This window comes from Convolutriloba macropyga, chromosome 14, assembly GCF_964194025.1.
Source record: "Convolutriloba macropyga chromosome 14, txConMacr16.3, whole genome shotgun sequence".
Lineage (NCBI taxonomy): Eukaryota > Metazoa > Xenacoelomorpha > Acoela > Convolutidae > Convolutriloba > Convolutriloba macropyga.
In genome coordinates, this window is record NC_134481.1 from 1,779,290 (window position 1) to 1,798,519 (window position 19,230).

The 19,230-nt window shown below is 36.2% G+C and overlaps 1 protein-coding gene across 1 annotated transcript in view; it reads left to right on the forward strand.

Moving 5' to 3' along the window:
* Window positions 1–18,908, forward strand: part of LOC142353140 (uncharacterized) — a 169,481-nt gene extending 150,573 nt beyond the window's left edge. The window contains exons 9-10 of the mRNA XM_075405348.1: window positions 14,728–14,930; window positions 18,493–18,908. Of these exons, the coding sequence (XP_075261463.1) occupies window positions 14,728–14,930; window positions 18,493–18,858 (569 nt within the window). The 3' untranslated portion in view covers window positions 18,859–18,908. The remainder of the gene's footprint in view (window positions 1–14,727; window positions 14,931–18,492) is intronic.
* The last annotated feature ends 322 nt before the right edge of the window (window positions 18,909–19,230 follow it).

The following is a 19,230-nucleotide window of genomic DNA, read 5'->3' on the forward strand; positions in this document are numbered from 1 at the left end:
AATTGATTGATGGCATGAAAAAAATGGCAAGGATCTATTTACGATTAATTGAAAAACGGTTTCCAAATTTTCACGAAAAGAGAGCTAAAGTCAAAGGACGTCGTTATTCTGTGAGAAGAAGAAGACTGGGTTCATCTGACAAATGTTTCCGATGATCTTAGATACATATTAGGCTGGCAATAGTCCCCTCTGGAGACACACAACAAATTTTTGTCCGTTCAGTTTGAAGATAAGCCTGTTTTCCCTGTGGACATCACTCTTTATCATCTTGTTTTTGAATATTGTGAAATCATTGAGCTACAGTTTGTTGGTAATACCAAGTCACCTTTGTTACGATCTTTCCCATTATCTGACGCAACTCAAATTGGCTTCGAAAGTGTGGAGTCCTCTTTTGCAGGTCGTTTTGGATATCCAGCGTTGTATTGTCACTTCTTTGACACAAGCTAAAATCGTTAACAAGAGCTATATTTACGATAATTTGATTGAAAATCGAAGTGTTACTTAGAAACTGATAATTTTTACGGTTGTTGGTTGTACTCAACTGTTTTTCTCCAAAAGATTATTTCTTAGCGTGACTGGTTTCAAACGTTTAGAATGGCGCTCTTCATCATTGAACGGAAGGAACAAGGGTACATTGGGCAACACAATGGAACTTCATTCACCAAGATAACACCTGAAGAAGACTTCGAAGTATCAAAACTGAACAATGTGTTGGACCTTGCTGTTTTTAATCTGTGACCCCCTGTTTATTATAATTTTTACTCTTTTGCTACTTTTCAAATAAATCATAGAAAAATGTTCACTCACAGAAAAAAAATAATAACTCTTTTTGGACATCTCATTCAGCGAGCAACTGATCTCCATTTTTCAAAAAATGAACAACAGTAATATCGCTATGTTTTTAGTCAGGTATCAATGAATTCTGTCTGCTCTTCTTAAATAGTCAGTTGCCGAGCATCTGATCTCAGTTGTGGCCAAAATCTTGCTGTGAAGGCATCTTGCTTTGCCAGGCATCCAGGTGGGTTTAAAGATTGAAGTTTTGGAGCCTCTTGACATCAGCTCCCAACAAGCTAGCTCTACTAGTGAAGTTGTTGATCCTGGATGATAACAACGTTAATGACTAGGTAATGCCCAACTTTTTGCTTCCTCATGAGCTCCTTTTTTGCGTCTTTAAAGCAACTAACAGTGACATATGCAGTACATTTTTTAGTTGGATATTATTGATTCTTAAAAATGCGAAAAGAACAATTTTGAAAAAAATTAGCCCCAATCATAACTTTGTTGTCCTCTTTCGGGTTGTGGAAACGTTCAATTGGCCAAGATAGCACAAATGTATGTGGTTGATGCGGTAAAGTAGCTGTCACTAAACTTACCAACCAGTTATCGCTGGGCAGTACAGTCTTCAAGGCTATCGCAGTAGGTCAATATTAGGGCCTTTATACCGAGTTCAATTATAATGCAACATTGGAAGAGCCCAAAACCGGTTTTGATTTCATAATATCTAATTTAAAAAGCCTACTTCTTCAAAAAATTTAGGTTACAAAGTGTATTAAAAACTTTGTACGAAAATGCTAATTGCTTGATTGTTACTCTTTAGGATTTGGTTCTTCGCTGCCGGACCATAGCATAGCTAATTATTCAGGTTTTCCAAATCATAGTTTTGTGTGCTTTTTGAGTTGATTGAAAACTAAAATTTCACTTTTTGCTTCATATGCTAGTAATATTTGTTATAATGCGAGGACTGTCAATAATTAGTTGTATTTCTACCTTATTCATCCCTACGATCATCAAACGAAACGAGTTTTGTTCATCTGTTTTGCTTCAATAATATTGATTCAAATTTGTCTAATTCACAAAAAAGCTCAACAAACATCAATTCAGCTTGTTCTCTTTTTTTTCAGACCACAAAATGCAGAGTTGAAATCAAACGTGCTTGATGTTTGACAACCCATTATGATCGAACGAAATTGAGGTTTAATAGAAGTCTGATATGGATGTTCGTCAATTGGAGCTAGCACATCAAGCAACTACTATTTCGATAGACGACAAATCTTTTACATGGATTGAAGCCAAATTAAACCCGGAAAGCAGAAAGGCTTTTTAAAACGTACTTTATCATATGAGTCACATTACACAATTTGCAGATATAGATACTATAAGAGTCGTAATGAGAAACAAAACCAGTGATTATTCCCGAGTGATCATTCAAGTGATCAACAAACGTATACAATTCAGGCAAACGTATATAATCTCTGTATGTTGGCTTTATATCTTTCACCTCTATATATGTATATTTCAACGCCTGATCAATTTTAGGCGACTTTGATTATGACAGAGTTTGTTGATTGGAATCGTTTATGAGAGAACGAAATTGTGACTATTTCAGTTTTTTTGAAATTATATATTTTCTCCCCCATTGTTTTTTTGAAAACTGGATTCATCACACGTTGACTTTATGGTTATTAATGTGTTCCCTGCGTTTCACTGAGACGAATATAAACGTCAAAGCACATTAAAAGTCTTCTGTCTTGAAGTGTGTTTTGCAGCATGGAACGATTCATCAAGGGAAAATACTGGAGGTATTCGGTTGAAAGAACTCAATGGTGTCCAGGCTGTGCAACTCTTAAAAGGCCTCAGAGGTGAGAATTTGCGTCGTCATTCGCTTCCGAATATCAGAGAACTTTTGTGAGGCTTCCAACCGTTAGTATGACGTATCCAAAGGAATGGAAATTTCAAAAAGTTGAATGTGCTCTTCTGCGACTTGGCGGTTCCCCCCGATGTAAAGCAAATGATTGTCAGAACATGGCAGCAGTTTTGCCAGCAAGTATGTTGCAAAACCAACAAAGTGTTGAAATTGTGCTTTTTACTGTTGCTTTCAACTAAAAAAAATTGTTTCATCGCTTTGCCCACTCTTGCTGCTTCTGTATTTTAACAAAGATGCTCAACTTTTTCTTTCAAAAATGTATTTTTGTCATGTCTGATGCGCTCAGATTTTGAAATCCAGTTTTCTATTTCTTATATAGTGACCTGTTAATTTCTTTTTGCTTCAATGATCTCATGTAAAATATAACTTTAATTTTGTTTAGAACGCTGTTTCTATTGCTTTCCGAATCATTTTTAAATACCAAACAAAGAGGCTGTTATTAAAAACTTTTTTCGTAAACTTGACCGCTAATCCCGAATTTTTTTGGACATTGAACATGTCGATTAAAAACACACCATCCAATAGCAACAGCAGCGAGGCTAACGTAGTAGAAGCCTCTGACATGAGCGCGTATAACATTTGGATCCATCAGCATTCTATCTAAATAACAGGAAAAATGAAAAAACGAGCTCCCTACAGGCGATCAGTCGTGACATTGAAATCAGCTTTCGAGGCATTGAAACAAAAATTGACAAGATCAAAGATATTTTGAATCACTTGAAAAATTTCCTTTTAGAAGGATTAAATCGTGAAAAGGAGAAAACTGATCACCGTATCCTTTTAGTTTAGAAAGCTCCAAGTCTGATTTATCCAGGTTATTTACTTTTTCAGGAAGCAGTTGATTTTAACACCGACTTTGAGCTGAACGAAATAGGCCTTTTTGATATTCGAACGAAGAGTTTGATATCAGACGAGTTATGAAAGTTATTGTGATCTCCGTGTTTTTACCGTGTTGTGATCTCCTATCTGCTAATAATAATATCACAGAAGAGACCAGCTACATCTACTTATTCAGAGGAATCATACGATTGCTCTACATCAGCACTAGGAGTAGACTTGGCTCTGGCAGATTATAGTCTACAAAAGGCAAAGAAACAGTTTTCGAAGATATACAAGCAGTATTTGGAGAAAAAGCAGTTAATATTCTTATTGAAACATTTTTCAATTTCAGTTAACGATTTTGAAAATAGTGCGGGAAAAATGGTTTTTTGACGACTTCTTTTTGCTGGTAAAAACTGCAGCTCTGTTACCCTAGAACATAATTGTGTAGGAGGCAATGCTCACGGGGGTTCATGTAAAGGGATTCAACGATGGCCAGAATAAGCACATCGATTTGTTGTACAACTCAGATGCAGAGAACGTCGATGTAATCAGGTCAGTGAAAGGCTCATTGAGTGTTCGCTAATATTGCTATGCTTGCCAGAAAAATTTCTCTGCTGTTAAACGTTTGTGTGAAGCCAGTTCTTTTACAGAGTATCGCTAGCCATAGTGCTGGAAGTAGAATTCACCTAATTTCAATTCTGATACTTTTGGAGAACGGGCTTGTTCCACTTATCGTTGCCATTTTTTCTGTCTTCTGTAAAGATTCTTTGGATGCGCATATAACTAAACGTATTTGCTCTTACTTCTAAAAATATCCTGGGTGCAATCTCTCGGCACTGAGATCCAAACGTCAGTGCAGCAAAAGACGCTGCATAGCTTATTCGCGGTTGTTGCAATTTCTCTTAGGTAAAAAACATGACTGTTTTGTACAGAGTTTTCACAAACGGGCGCGTTCAGCTTTAGAAACCGATGCTTCCAAAAATTTCATAAAACCAGTCATCTCTTCAATTCAGTGTCCAATTCCAATGCTTCCATTCAGCGACAGGAAAAAGCAGAACATGCTGTGCCTGATCTGGCTTTCGACATTGAAATTAATAGGAGCTGTCAACGAAGAGAGGTACACAAACCTAATCTCTTGATTTCAAATTTATTTGACGGATTTGGGGAAAAACTCCCACTTTGTTTCTGATTGTTTGACAACAAACAGAGTGCCAGGAAATGCGAATGGTTTATTGCTCATTTTGGAAGTGGATACGCTTTTCTGCCAATTTGGGGATGGCTGTATTAGAAACAAAGTTTTATTCCAAAAATTGTTCTGAGAGGGAGCAAAGTTGTGTATATAAAGTAGGAAATAAACGATTTATTGATTCTCACCTGTTTATAACTATCCCTTTTCGGAAATTTTCAAAAACATTTACCATTGGAGAGAAGGAGAAAGTGTGCTTCCCCCGTTTTCATATTTGATCTGCAGCTTTTGAAGGTAGAACAATTTTCTATTCGAGTTCATCGTGCCCCGATGACCACGAATGCGACTTGCTGAGTACCGTTTCTGCCGATAGCCCGCATTGCATTATTAGGAGGGATGATAGACTCTAAAAACTCCAAGTAACGAACTGTAAAGCCCGGGTGTTGACAAAACATTAGGGCTTTACAAGAAAAAAAACATTTGATATAAGATTTTCAGCTAGCGTTGACGAAATGCTGCCAGTCTGACATTGAACTGTTGAAACAGTGTATTACGACTTTTTGACGACAGTATAAGAAAACATGCAACAAGATTGAGCCATTTCAAATAGCATGTACTGCTGCATCAGCTTGTATTCATTTGTATATATCGCCAATTGTTTATGCATCCAGCCTCTATAGCTATTTTACCATCAAACAGATAACAGTCAACGGATAAGACTTCAATCCCGGCTAATCAATGAATCTGCTTGATGGAACGTACAGAGAGGGAGTTTTGACATCATGTTTTAGAAATCAAATTTGTTGGCCGGTTTTGCTTCAAAAAAGTGCATAGAAATTGGAGACAATTGCCCTTGTCTTGTAAATGGTCTAATGCTGAAAAAACATTTTCTAGAGAACGATCGGAGAAATGAAGCTAAAATTATGTACAAAGCTGCTTTTTTGAGTTTTTGGTTGTTAATATCACGGCTGCTACAAAAGTTATCCCGATCAAGAAGAGCTTTTAAAACCTGAGATTGACTAAAGAAGAGCCTCAATTTACCACATTTCAAGAAAGATTTCAGTTTCTCCAGTCTAAAAATGAAAACATATTCTGCCACAAAACGACGGATGGTTTACACTATGTTTTAAGTCATGCAAAAAACCTGGGAGTGTCAGTTGAACGACTTAAAGTGCACGACTATTTTGCATGACTTAATAACATAAAACAAAACCATCCGTAGTTTTGTGGCAAACTTTGTTTTCATTTTGAGACTGGAGAAACTGTAATCTTTCTTCCACAACCATTCTCATTCCGTTGTTAAAATTTTTTTGATTCGGATAGCTTTGGTAGCAGCCGTGATAGTAACAACAAAAAACCAGCAGCTGTGTACATGACTTTAGGTTCGTTTCTCCAACCTTTCTCCAAGAGAGTGTTTCGTTTTCAACATTAGGCCATCTACACAAAAAGAGCCAATTTTTTCTTCGAGAGTTTTTTATCCTTTTTTGAAGCAAAACCGGCCAAGAAAACACATTGGTAAAACATGGTGTCAAGACTTTTGTTTTTATCCTTCTCTGTACCATCAATCAAGCAGAGGCATTCATTAGCCGGGATTGAGGTCTCATTCGTCGCCTGTTATCTGCTGATGGTAATATTGCTATAGAGACTAGAGGCATGAACAGTTGTCAATACATATATATATATATATATATATATATATATATATATATATATATACATACTATGCATGCTATTTGAAAAGGGTCAATGCGGTTGCATGTTTTCTTAAACACTCGTCAAAAAGTCTTAACGTCCTTTCTCATCAGACTGACAGCATTTTGTTAACGCTAGCTTAAAAAACTAAGCCAAAAAGTTTTTCTTGTAAAGCACCTCTTGTTGTTGGTGCCAAAGAATGAACTGGTTGAAATCCTCAGTATCTTTTAGAAAACTTACACCAAACAAGCACCGTGACAAAAACTGACCGTGTAAGAAGGCAATTTCTGGTTCCTGAACTCCACTCGCATCCTGTTGGCAATATTTTTTCAACACCCGGGCTTTACAGTTCGTTACTTGGAGTTTTGAAAGTCTATAATCTCTCCTACTAATGCAATGAGCGCTATCAGCAGAAACAATACTCAGCAAGCTGCCTTCTTGGTCATCGGGACACGATGAACTTGAACGGAAAGTTGTTGTACCTTCAAAAGCTGCAAATGAAGTAAGAAATGGGGAAATCTTTTCTCTCTCTCTTCAATGGTATGTGTTTTTTTAAAGTTTACAGGAGGGAAACGTCTGAACAGGTAAGAATCAAAGAACGTTTATTATTTTCTTTGAATACACAATTTTGTTCCCTCTCAGAGCAATTTTTGGAATAAATTTTTGATTCTCATACAGCCATTCCAAAATTGGCAGAAAGTCTTATCCACTTCCAAAATGAGCAAAACCATTCGCATTTTCTGACACGCTTTTTAATGTCAAACAACCAGAAACAAAAGTCGGAGATGTAACAAACAAAAATTTTCCCAACTCCAACAAATAATTTTGCCATCAAGAGAACTGGTTTGTGTATCTCCTTTGGTTGATAGCTATGAATATTTTCAATGTCGAAAACCCAGATATTTTTGTCTGGCACAGCATGTTGTCCAGCTTCTTCCTGTCGCAGAAATGAAGAGTTGGAAATTACCACTGAATTGAAGAGATGACGAAGGTTTTTGATTTTTTAACTCTCAATTAGCACGTTACTGTCTTTCACAGTTTTGCTTACGCCATCATCGGTTTCTAAATCTCAACTCGCCCGTTTTTGTGGAGTCTGCACAAAACAGTCATGCTTTTTTCCTATGAGAAAATGTAAAGCCGCGAAAAAGTTGTGCAGCGTCTTTTGCTTAACTGACGAGTGGACGCCCAGTGCCGAGAAACAGAAAGATTACACCCAGGATATTTGTAGAAGTAAGAGCAAATACGTTTAGTTATATGCGCATCCAAAGAATCTTTACAGAAGACAGAAAAAATGGCAACGATAAAAGGAACAAGCCTGTTCTCCAAAAGTATCAGAATTGAAATTAGGTGAAGTCCACTTCCAGCATTATGGCTAGCGATACTCTGTAAAAGAACTGGCTTCACACAAACGTTTAACAGCAGAGAACTTTTTCTGCCAAGCATAGCAATATTAGCGAACAGTCAATGAGCCTTTCACTGACCTGATTACATCGACGTTCTCTGCATCTGAGTTGTACAACAAATCGATGTGCTTATTCTGGTCATCGTTGAATCTCTTTGAATAAACCCCCATGAACTTTGCATCGCACACTGTTATGTTTTTTGGTGTCAGAGTCGCACTATTTTCGAAATCGTTATCTGAACTTAAAAAAGTTTCAGTCTGAATATCAACTTCTTTTTCTCCAAATCCTGCTTGTGTTTCTTCGACAATTGTTTCTTTGCCTGTTGTAGACAATTATCTGCCAGAGGCATGTCTACACCTAGAGCTGCTATTAAGTAATCATTTCCTTCATCTGAATTAAATGATGGAACTGATTCTGTCTTATGAATGTTAGCATATTGGATAGTTCGATTATGAGTTCCGCCTGTTTTATAGCCACCCCTTGAAAATAAAGACAGGATGCTTTTAAAACTTTCATATCTCTATTGATATCAAGTCCTTCAATTGAATTAAAAAACGCTCTTTTTCATTTAGCACAAAATTGGTGTTAGTATCGGCCGCTTCCTGAAAAGGTGTATTAACTGGCTGACTCACACTGGGAGCTTTTAAAGATAAAGCATAAGTTTTCTCCTTGATCAGTGTTCTCCTTTTCACGATTCTATTCTTCAAAAGTAAACTTTTCAAGTGACTGAAAATGTCTTTGATCTTGTCAATTTTTGTTTCAATACCTCAGAAGCTGAACTCAAAATCACACTAACCGCCTGTAGGGAGCTCCTTCTTTTCGTTCTTCCTGTTATTTGATAAAAGGATGATAGATCCAAGCTGCTAGACACGCTCATGTCAGAAACTTCAACTACATTAGCATCGCTGCTGTTGCTACTGGTTGGTGTGTTTTTGCTCGAAATGTTCAATGTCTGAAAAAAATTCAGAACTAGAGATTGAATTGCAGGAAAGATTTTTGGAATTGCCGCCTGTTTTTTGGTGTTTAAAATTGGTTCGAAAAGCAATAGAGACAGCCTTCTAAACCAAAAACAAATTTATAAATTACATGCGATTATTGGAATAAGAAGAAATTGATAGGTCACCATTATAGAATTGGAAAACTTGAGTTCAAAAACTGAGCTCATCAGTAGAACACAGATACATTTTTGAAAGAAAAAGAGTTAGCAGCACAGTTAAAATACAGCAGCAGCAGCATGATTGAGCAAAATTATGAAACAAGTTTTACTTAAATGAAAGCAACAGGAAAAAGCACAATTTCATCACGTGACTGGTTTAGTAACATACTTGCTTGAAATTTTGCTGCCATATACAGAAAATCATTTGCTTTACATTTGGAGGAGCCGCCAAGACGCAGAAGAGCCTCTCTTTTTTTTGAAATGTCCACTCAATTAGATACGTCATACTGAACTATTGGATTTCTGACAATAACTTTTTGATACTCGAAAGCGAATGAAGTCGCAATTTCTCGTTGGCGGACATTTAAGAGTACTTTTAAGATTTGTAAAAACTGCACTTCATCGAGTTCTTTTTGAAACAAATACCTCCATTATTGAATCGTTCCATGCTGCAATACATCTTTCAAGAAAGGCAACCTTTAATGGGCTTTGACGTTTAGACGTTTACATTCATCTCACTGAGACGCAGAGAATAAATTAATAACCAAGAAGTCAACTTTTGATGAACCCTGTTTCGAAAAAACAAAGGGGAGATATAAGTAAATTGAAAAAACTCAAACAGACACAATTTCTCTCTCCGGTAAAAGATCCCAACTAATAAAGTCTGTCATAACTCAAAGTAAATTAAAATTGAGCAGGCTTGAAAAATACATACTTGAAGGTGAAAGATACAACGCCGTCATACAAATGTTATATACGTTTGCTTGGATTGTACACGTTTGTTGGTAACGTTGGTTTCTCATTACGACCCTTATAATCCTGCGATAGATTGAATGCTCGTAAACAGAGTACTTTCGCCCCATCGGGCTTACCAATTTTTCTATAACAACCTTCCAGCCTCCAAACAATTTGGTCCAGAAGATGTATGGAGACCCATATGATAGAGCACGTTTCTAAAAGCCTTTTTGCTTTCCAGGTTTCTTATGACGTCAATCCATGTAAAAGATTTGTCATCTATCGAAATAGTAATTGCTTGATGTACTAGCTCCAACTGACGAATAGCTATATCAAATTTCTCATAAAACTCAATGTCTTTCGAATTTGATGGATTGTCGGACATCAAAGACGTTTGATTTTGACTCTGCATTTTTTGGTCTGAAAACGAAAGAACTAGCTGATTTGATGAATGATGAGCTTTTTATTCAATTAGACAAATTTGGATCAAAGATATTGAAGCAAAACAGATGAACAAAAGTTTTGTTCCATTCAATTGGTTGTTTCGTTTGAAGGTCGCAAGAAAAAATAAAGTAGAACTACAAATATTTAATGACAGTCTTAGCAATATAACAACTATTACAAGCAAATCAAGCAAAAAGAATAATTTTAATTTCCAATCAACTCAAAAGGGACACAAAATTATATTTAGGAAAACCTGAATATGGAGTCAGTCTTGATTGATATCCAGAAATAAACTTTAAAAAACTATTTATTCAAAAGAGAATAAATTATTTTTTGAAGCTCAAATACTCGTTTCTGATTGGATAAAATTATATTTATTAGTTTCCCTTTTAGAAATGTGCTAAAACCTTTCTTTTCACTCTTTAGTTGGTTCCTTCAGAGTCAGACCTGATATAACAATAAAGTATATAAAACTCTCTCTACTTCGCTCGTGAAACATATTTGAGACTAAGTCTATATAGCAGCATTGGGGCCCGTGCTCTATCCATTAGTACTCCCATCGAAGAGTAACAGACTAGAGTCATAGAACTTTATTTATTCAGGTAAGCCTTAAGATCATTACTATTCTTGAGACGACCATAAGACATTTCCAGAAGTATCCTATTTAAAGATAAGCTCAGAACACGTCTTATCTGGTGCGACCAGTGTTGGTAGCATTCAGAAAACCAACCACCGACCTTTTCATTTGATTCTTATTTTTTTTTCATTATTCACCTGGATAGTGCAACCACCTGTACTATATTAGTATAGTATTAACCAATATAATGGATAACGATATATCGTTAACACCTTTTAGTATATCACCTGATTGTACACCAGAAAATAAATAGATACAAAAATAAAAAAAAATTTAAAAATTAACCTACTTTTAGACACCAAACCAGTAACCCAACACACCTTAAATAAACACCACTTATCACATTATATACCCGCAATATTTCTAACAACTGATCAATTAAACAAAAATTATATATTTCAATTAAACGACGAAAATAATAAAAAAATAACACAATATAATAACCACACAGAATACACCTTAGAAAAAATAGTATGAATCTTCTGACATAATCATGAATCAAAGCATGACAGAGATAAAACCACAGCTATAAACCAAACAACTTACAAAATACTCAAAGATAGCACACCGTACCTTAAAATAATACGAGAAACAAATAATCCATCAATATATGTTACACTAAGATCACACATCAAAAACTTTGGAAGTTGGTTAGCCAGAATAATTGAAATCAGGAGAGAAATCGATCATGAAACAGCGGTAGATATCTTGAAGATAGCATCAGAAATATGCTATCTATTTTGGTTAGAAAATATTGAATATATTAATAATATACGATCCTTAATTGGGAAAGCATTCGAAAAGGAAATACCCTACCTAGAAAAAACAGAGTTACAACAACTCTGGGACTAAAAACACACATCACCCTACCACGAAAGTATACTGCACATCAGCTCAAATATTATTAATTCTATAACAGTACAACACAAAATAGTTAAAATTTATGATAGAGATCAAACTGGATCACCAACAATGACAACACCAAAAAATATAATGTTCACTTCGACACCAAAAGAAAACCTTACAGTACAATCGGAGAAACGGAAATCAACACTTGTACCAGACAAGAATCTGAGTGCAAACCTTTTCACTCATAAAAATAACAAGCGTGAACGCCTAAATGATACAGACGACGAAAGTGATTCATATTCACAAGTTGCAATGGAAACAGATAGAAACAAAAAACAGACAGTACAACAAAATCACATTCATTTTGGATTTGGAAATAATAACGAATACACCTATAACCCAGTAGTACCTAAAATTACAAATAATCACATTGCGACATCAAGCTTTAACGAAAACCAAAGTACATGACTAACAGAAGCAAATTTTAACAGACTTCTAGAAAATATGGAGAAAAAGTTTAACAGAATGAGCGAAAACCTCCAGGAGCGAAAACAGGAAACACAATTAATCGAAGTTTATGATCAAATACAACAAACAATAATTGAGTTCAATACACAACAAACTCAAAGGAATGCAATAAATACACAAAATAGACGAATAACCGAAATAAACGATCAGAGACAACAACAGTCTGAAAACACCGAAATCCAGAATAATTCCATAACCGAACCTCCTTTACCATTTTATAAACAATTAACCTCAATGAGTATAAAGGAAGAACCACAAATAGAAATCCTGAGCTCAAATGGGTCAGTACCCACAACAATTAAATCATTTGATGGCACTGATCCTGGATATACAGTTGAAGAATATCTCAAAAGTATCATCGCAGCAATGATATTCAGTAACGGTATAGAACCAGTAAACAAACCTGGGCATCATCAGTGGAAAGTAAAAAGAGCAGCATTGATCCTACACACCTTACAAGGACCTGCTCAAAAATGGTATTCCACCTTACCAAGTGAAACCAAATTGGATTGGGAACTATTCTGCAAAAAATTTTCGGATATGTTTGATTCCGAAAACTCTAAACAACAAGCCAAAATAGTGCTCCAACAAATTCAAAAACATACAGAAGAATCATTAAGATCACTAGCATTAAGAATTGAAACATTAGTCAAAACAGCATACAGCTTATACACTGAAGATTACAAAAATAGAAAAATGAAACAAACTTTTATACGATGTTTAGATAATGAACTAAAAACGGCAGCGTTGAAAAAACACGCGAATCACAAACCAACACTTCTACAACCTGAAATGCCATTTAAAACCTTAATTGATAAAATAGATCAAATGGACTTAACCAGGACTATCACTAACAACCATAAACCATTGTATGAAGTAAATCAAAGCACCGGTAACCAGTAAATAGATATTAACCAAATATCAGACATATGTAGCAATACAGATAACCTAAACCAAAGCAATCTTGATCAATTTGAAGACGCAGTCTGTAAAGTATTGAATGGAATCAACAATATATATGATAGAAAAAATTTCGAAGGCAGACCAAAGTTTGCATTATTATGCAATTATTGTATTTCACACGGTCATACCAAAGGTAGATTTTCCAAAAGACCACATAGAGAACAACAAAGTAAACCACGAGAAAAATCACTCTACGGTCACATGAGAAGTAACCAGAATTTAACAAAACAGACAAATAAGTTCAAATAACCTCAACGGTAGACAATTACCTTCAACTTCACCTGTTTAATATAACCTTAGAAGTAGAACACCTAACCGAAATTTGGTGATACCCAAGTAACCGAAGTAATCGAACCTATAATAAAAATAGTAGATACTCGAGTAGACCATACAGCAATAATAGATCATACAGCAACCATCGATCTTATAGTAATAATAGATCACAAAACAGATATGACAACAATAACCGAAACAGATAAAATAGTTATAACAGAAACAAAAATTACCGAAAGTATTCAAATAACAGGAAACGTAGTAACAGCTACCACAGAAATTCCAACCGTTCACTTTCAAATTCACGATCGCCGTATCAGTCCAGATCACCACATAATAGTGAGTAAGTTTGGAGTGTTGGTTACAGTTCGTGCATTGGCAAAGTATCCTCCAGGTACATTGATTGGCTTCGTTGAACTTTTCAAAGAATTTTCAAAACTGCTGTGTTATTCGTGCTTTTCTATTTTCTTTCGTTGTTAAGTCGATATGTTTACTCAGAATGTTATGCAGTGTTCCGTTTCGTGTCCAGAAGTTATCGTCGGTCATTTTGAGTCTGGTTTTGGGAATGTTGAAGCTGGAGTTGGAGCCTTGTCTGTAAGTGTGTGTGTGTGCGTGCGTGCGTGCGCGTGTGTGTTTGTGTGTGTGTGTGTGTATATATATGTGTGTGTGTGTGTGTGTGTGTGTGTGTGTGTGTGTGTGTGTGTGTGTGTGTGTGTGTGTGTGTGTGTGTGTGTGTGTGTGTGTGTGTGTGTGTGTGTGTGTGTGTGTGTGTTAAGGTTCCGATAGTGGTTACAAGTGTGACAATGAGTGGGCTAATAAAAAAAGTGTGACAATGAATAAGTTTGTTCAGATACGGTTTTTTTTGTACCCGAAGACAAAATTTGCAACGTACTGAATATCAGGGCTATGATAAATTAATGTGCTTGCTCTAACAAACAGGAAGCTACTTTGACGGTCTCACACACGCATACACTCATACGAACGCGCGCGCACACACAGACACACACACACACACACACACACACACACACACGCACACACACACACGCACACACAGACACACGCGCGCGCTTTTACACTTATACAAATTTTAATAAACACAAAAGCGCACTCAACAGGAAACAATTCAGCAGCAGAAATAATGACGCTCAATGTTTAGTTAGAATTGCAAAAGGAAAATGATTAAGCTTACCGTGTTATATAAAAATAGAACAACCTGATTGGTCGGGTAGGTTTGGAAAACCGAGGAAGAATGCATGTGATGATTGGGTGCCCAGTATCACCCTATCGGCTTATGCATTCTTCTGATTTCTAAACTAGGGATGTCATTTTTAGTCGAAACATCTGATTATCGAATCAACTGGGTTGCGCAACAATGCAATCTTCGTTATGAGAGTGTGTGTACTTTCTCTCCTCCAAGACTGAGAAGAGATGAAATGGCAGTGAGAATAAAAGCGTCTCTGGGTACTGTCCGGAACCCCTACTATGGATACTTTTGCCTGGACCAACAGAGAAACAGCTGCTACGCGCTACTTCGAGTATGATTATAATGACAAAAAACTTTCGATAACTTCGAGAATGTTCCCATGCAGACAATCAAAATTAGTTTTATTTAAGGTGAATCTAGATATATCTATTTTCACCTTAAGTATACTAATTATGCATATCTGCATTTAACCCCCCCCCCCCCCCCGCAGACCAAGGCGTTATCACAATACACGGTAAATTATGTAACATTTGTGGTCAATTTATGCAACTTAGTTTTTAAAAAAAATCATGCAGTGTACCCGTATAAAAACACGCTAAAAAACTAAAACGCACATTCAGTTCTGAAACTGCGAATCAAGCGTTTTTTTTTCTTTATGAGTAGCATAATCTCATTATATTTATATACATGTCAAAGAGTTTGCCCATGCATAGTTGATTCCGAATAGTCTAAAAATATTACCAGTCACCAAAATTAAAGCTGATCAGAATAACGTCATACTTTTGTAGATTATAACTGGTAAATACTAAGGCATCCTTTATACTTAAGCTTGGTGGTACGTAATACCACAAAGCACACACATAGCCTAGTCGAATAATAAGATGACAATCATTACGAGATATACCAAAAGTTTTAAGTACATAAACAGAAATTACCATCCCGAATAAAGTAAACTTTGCCAGCTGAAGTTACGCCTGTTTCACTCGAGTTACTAAATCTTACTTGAGGGTCGACACTGACCACATATAACTTGGGACATGACTAGAGTACTGGTTCCATAGAAAAAAAAACAAAATAGATTTTTTGGGCCAATTTGCCGCTTCTTATATCTGCCACCAAACGCTATTCTGAGAAAAATAGTGAAAGATTTCCACCAGTTTTATTTGGCCAAGATATTTAGGAAAAAACCAATGCAGTATCTGGAAATCTTGATTTTGAGTGGTATCTGGTCAGCAGTATTTTTTTTATTTATTGATCTGCATCCATCCAATATAATGTCTCAGAAAATTTTAAAAGACTTTTCGAAAAAGATTGATTCGAACATTTTTTTCGAAAAAAAACATTTGAACCTACAGCACCATTTTTTTCTGACTCCACTCTGTTGGTGTTTATAGAATGAAAGAAGACAAATTACAAAATATATTATTTTCTTATTATAGGCCATTTGACAGAAAGTCTAAAATAAGAAAGAAAAGTTTTTCGATGAAAGCAGACACTGATAATATGTTGAAAGTACACTTGCTCGTTTTTCGAAAAAGTTTTACTCAAAAAATTAGTCCGAGTAAAATAAAGGCATACTCTGATTTTATTTTGCAAAAGAGTTTCAGATACAAAAAAATAGGGAGTATGTTAAAATAAATATATTCCATATTTGACAAGAAACAAAGCCATTTAAAGGAGCCATGAGAGGTTTATTCCGAAGTGGGCTATAAGTGGAGCCGGTCACCTTTTTCTATAGTTTCTAACAATGCAACATTACACCCAGCAATGTTTTTGAGGAAAGCTTTCTGCTCAAAGGAACAGAGCTAAAAAAACAAATTTCAGGAATTGATTTTGGGAGCTCAATATGAGACGTTTTCACATTTTGTATCAGATGAGTTAGACGTAAGCTGCGCGTTGTTTTTCTTTCACAAATAAAACTTTTAATAAATAAGAGGTCAACTGAATCCGACGCGATTATTCCTTAAATAAGGAAGCTTTTACAAGCAGAATCGTTTCTATAGTGTTTTTCAATTATTCATTGTTTGTGGAGCTAAAATATTTTAGAGAATCGTGACCAGTCATTCTTGTTCCAGACGCAAAATTTGTTGAAAGTGCGATGTTTTCCACATCAATTGATTCTCAGATTTCCGCGATCGTTCAAGTTTTTCGATTTAAGACCTTTTTCATTCCACGTTATGCGGTTTTCTAATCAAAATTCGTCTAATAATTGAGCTAAATGTTTTTTCGTAAGTTTTGTTTATTAGTATATAAAAAACTAATTATATAATTTTTTTGCCTGTTTATCGCTCATTTTCTTAATCTATTGTTTTTCTGTAATAAATTTTCAGAGGTTCATGAAGATAAACATAACCGACTAACGTCGGGCGAAGTGCTCTCAAACGACGGCGAGCGTTTGGCTTCGTCAGTAGCCAGCCACGGTATAGTGAGGTTAGCTTTATGGGCGTGAAGTAAGCACAGAGCGGGGGGGGGCTGTTGGAGGGGCAGTGGGGTCGGGGGCAACGGTGGGATGGCGGTTTTTGTCTGAACGGGGCTCTAATTGCCTGAACGTTGTGCAGGGGTGGGGATTGGGGGGTCAACCTCTAAGAACCGCCCTTTCACACCATAAGTATAAGTCTCCAGAGCCGTTTCTGTGAATCGCTGCATACTTGGAGACTAGAGGGCTGAAAGGCTTTAAGAGCACTTAACACATGCTGGGCGCTATCTGTTTATCCCGTTTCTCAGGACGAAACGTCAAATGGGTTAGACAAAAAATCGTTCAAGCGAAAAAGGGCATAGAAAAGAAAGACTGACAGTACTAATATAAATGCTACAAGCTTCGTTTTAGAGCATTTAAAAATTTTCCTCGAGACAAAAATGATACCATGTTGTATTGCCTTGGAAACAGAATTTCATGTAACTCATGTAATCAAATTATTTTTGGTCAATCAAGCCGGCGCTAGGAAAGTTACGCAGAGCCCTACTAGACACTCTAATGAGTGGAAACTGGTGAGATATTTAACAGCTAAAAGCCTTTAACATTTTGATTGAAATCTAATTTACTGGTTTCGAAAGAAAAACTTTACCTTCATTTCTTACAAATATGAAACTGCGAGCAGTATACCCTAATCAAGGAGCTGGCCAACAGAACTTTTCTTACCTCTATGCAGTGTTATCAGTGTAGACCTTTGTTATGTAAGTCGATGGTTGACCCCTAGCTTTTAAGTCATTCCAAAATCTGTTTGTTATTCGGAAACCGCCCTGCCGATCATGGCATTTCCTTTTCCAACAGGATGAGGTCCTCGAATCAAAAAGGGAGTCGACAAGATTGAGTTGGGCTGCAGGTATGGCATTCGGGTATGAACAAACACTTAGTCTGAACAAATTTTCAGTAAAGCCATTCCGTCTTTCGTCTGGTTCATAGCTGACCTCATACCTATTTTTGGTTTGATTGTTGTGGGCCGTTACAGGTTTAGGCCTCGGTTTATGATAAGACCTTGCCTGACCCGCAAATTGACCCTGAAAAGATTCTAGATCGGCTTTATCGTCTTCTCGACTTTAGCCCGACCCAATTTCATTCTGTTTCCAGAGACAACTCAATTTTGAACGCACGACACCCCGTTTGGGTTGTTTTTGCTCCGGAATTGCCACTTTTTGGCCTGGGATTTCAGCCTGGGATTTCAGCAACCCCCGATGATTACAATCTGAGTCACAATAAAAAAGTTTTTCATTTATTCAAAAATTCAAAAGAAAAGGAAATTTTGGCACATTGTGCTTTATATGCGATCCTAAATTCGTCATTTGAGATATATCTAAGATACCATACGCGCCATAACTGACTTTGACATGGTATCTAAGATGGGTTTATAGTGGTCAGCCCGGGTAATAAAAAATTGTAATGGGATTCGTTTTAGAAAAACATGTATGAGGCCAGAAAATACATCAGAGAATACAACTTCAAAGTTGCAGTACTCAAAGACGAGGTCGCAAAAATCAAATTTGCCCAAAAAATTCGACCACATCCGGGAGTGTATGTGGGTGCAACTTCCATGCGACTTGGTGACAAATACGAATGGATGTATGAACAGAATGTCAGTTTTGTCAATTTGAATGAAACTTTTGAAGAGCCAAATATTGAAAATTACATGAACAGGATTTGTTTGATTTTGGCTTCGAATGGCTCTTTCGTGGCTTACGGTTGTAACAATGAGCTAGTAACTGCAATTGATGTTTCAAATGATGCAAACTTCGATTTTGTAAAGTTGCAGTGTAACCCTTAACTCTCATAAAAACTTTGAACAAAGATCTTTATGAGATGTGAATATCTTTGTTTCAATCGTCAAACAGATTTTGAGCGCCACCATTTTTTTGAGAAAAAATTGTGAATAAACCCGTGCAGAAAACCCATTTTTGATCATTCGAGTGTTTCACATGTGATAAAAAGGCGCATTCTTACACGCAACACGTTGAATAATAGAAATTTTAGCAATCCGATCAATTAAAACATTAGTTTTTTGATTTCGTTGTCCTTACTGTCCGTTTCTTGGGAGCAAAGCGATAAATCTTTTTTATACTTATAGAAACCTACCCTAACTCGGAGACCAACGCTTGTCAACGTAAAAAAATCGTCGGTATGTTTGCTTTCAGTTAGA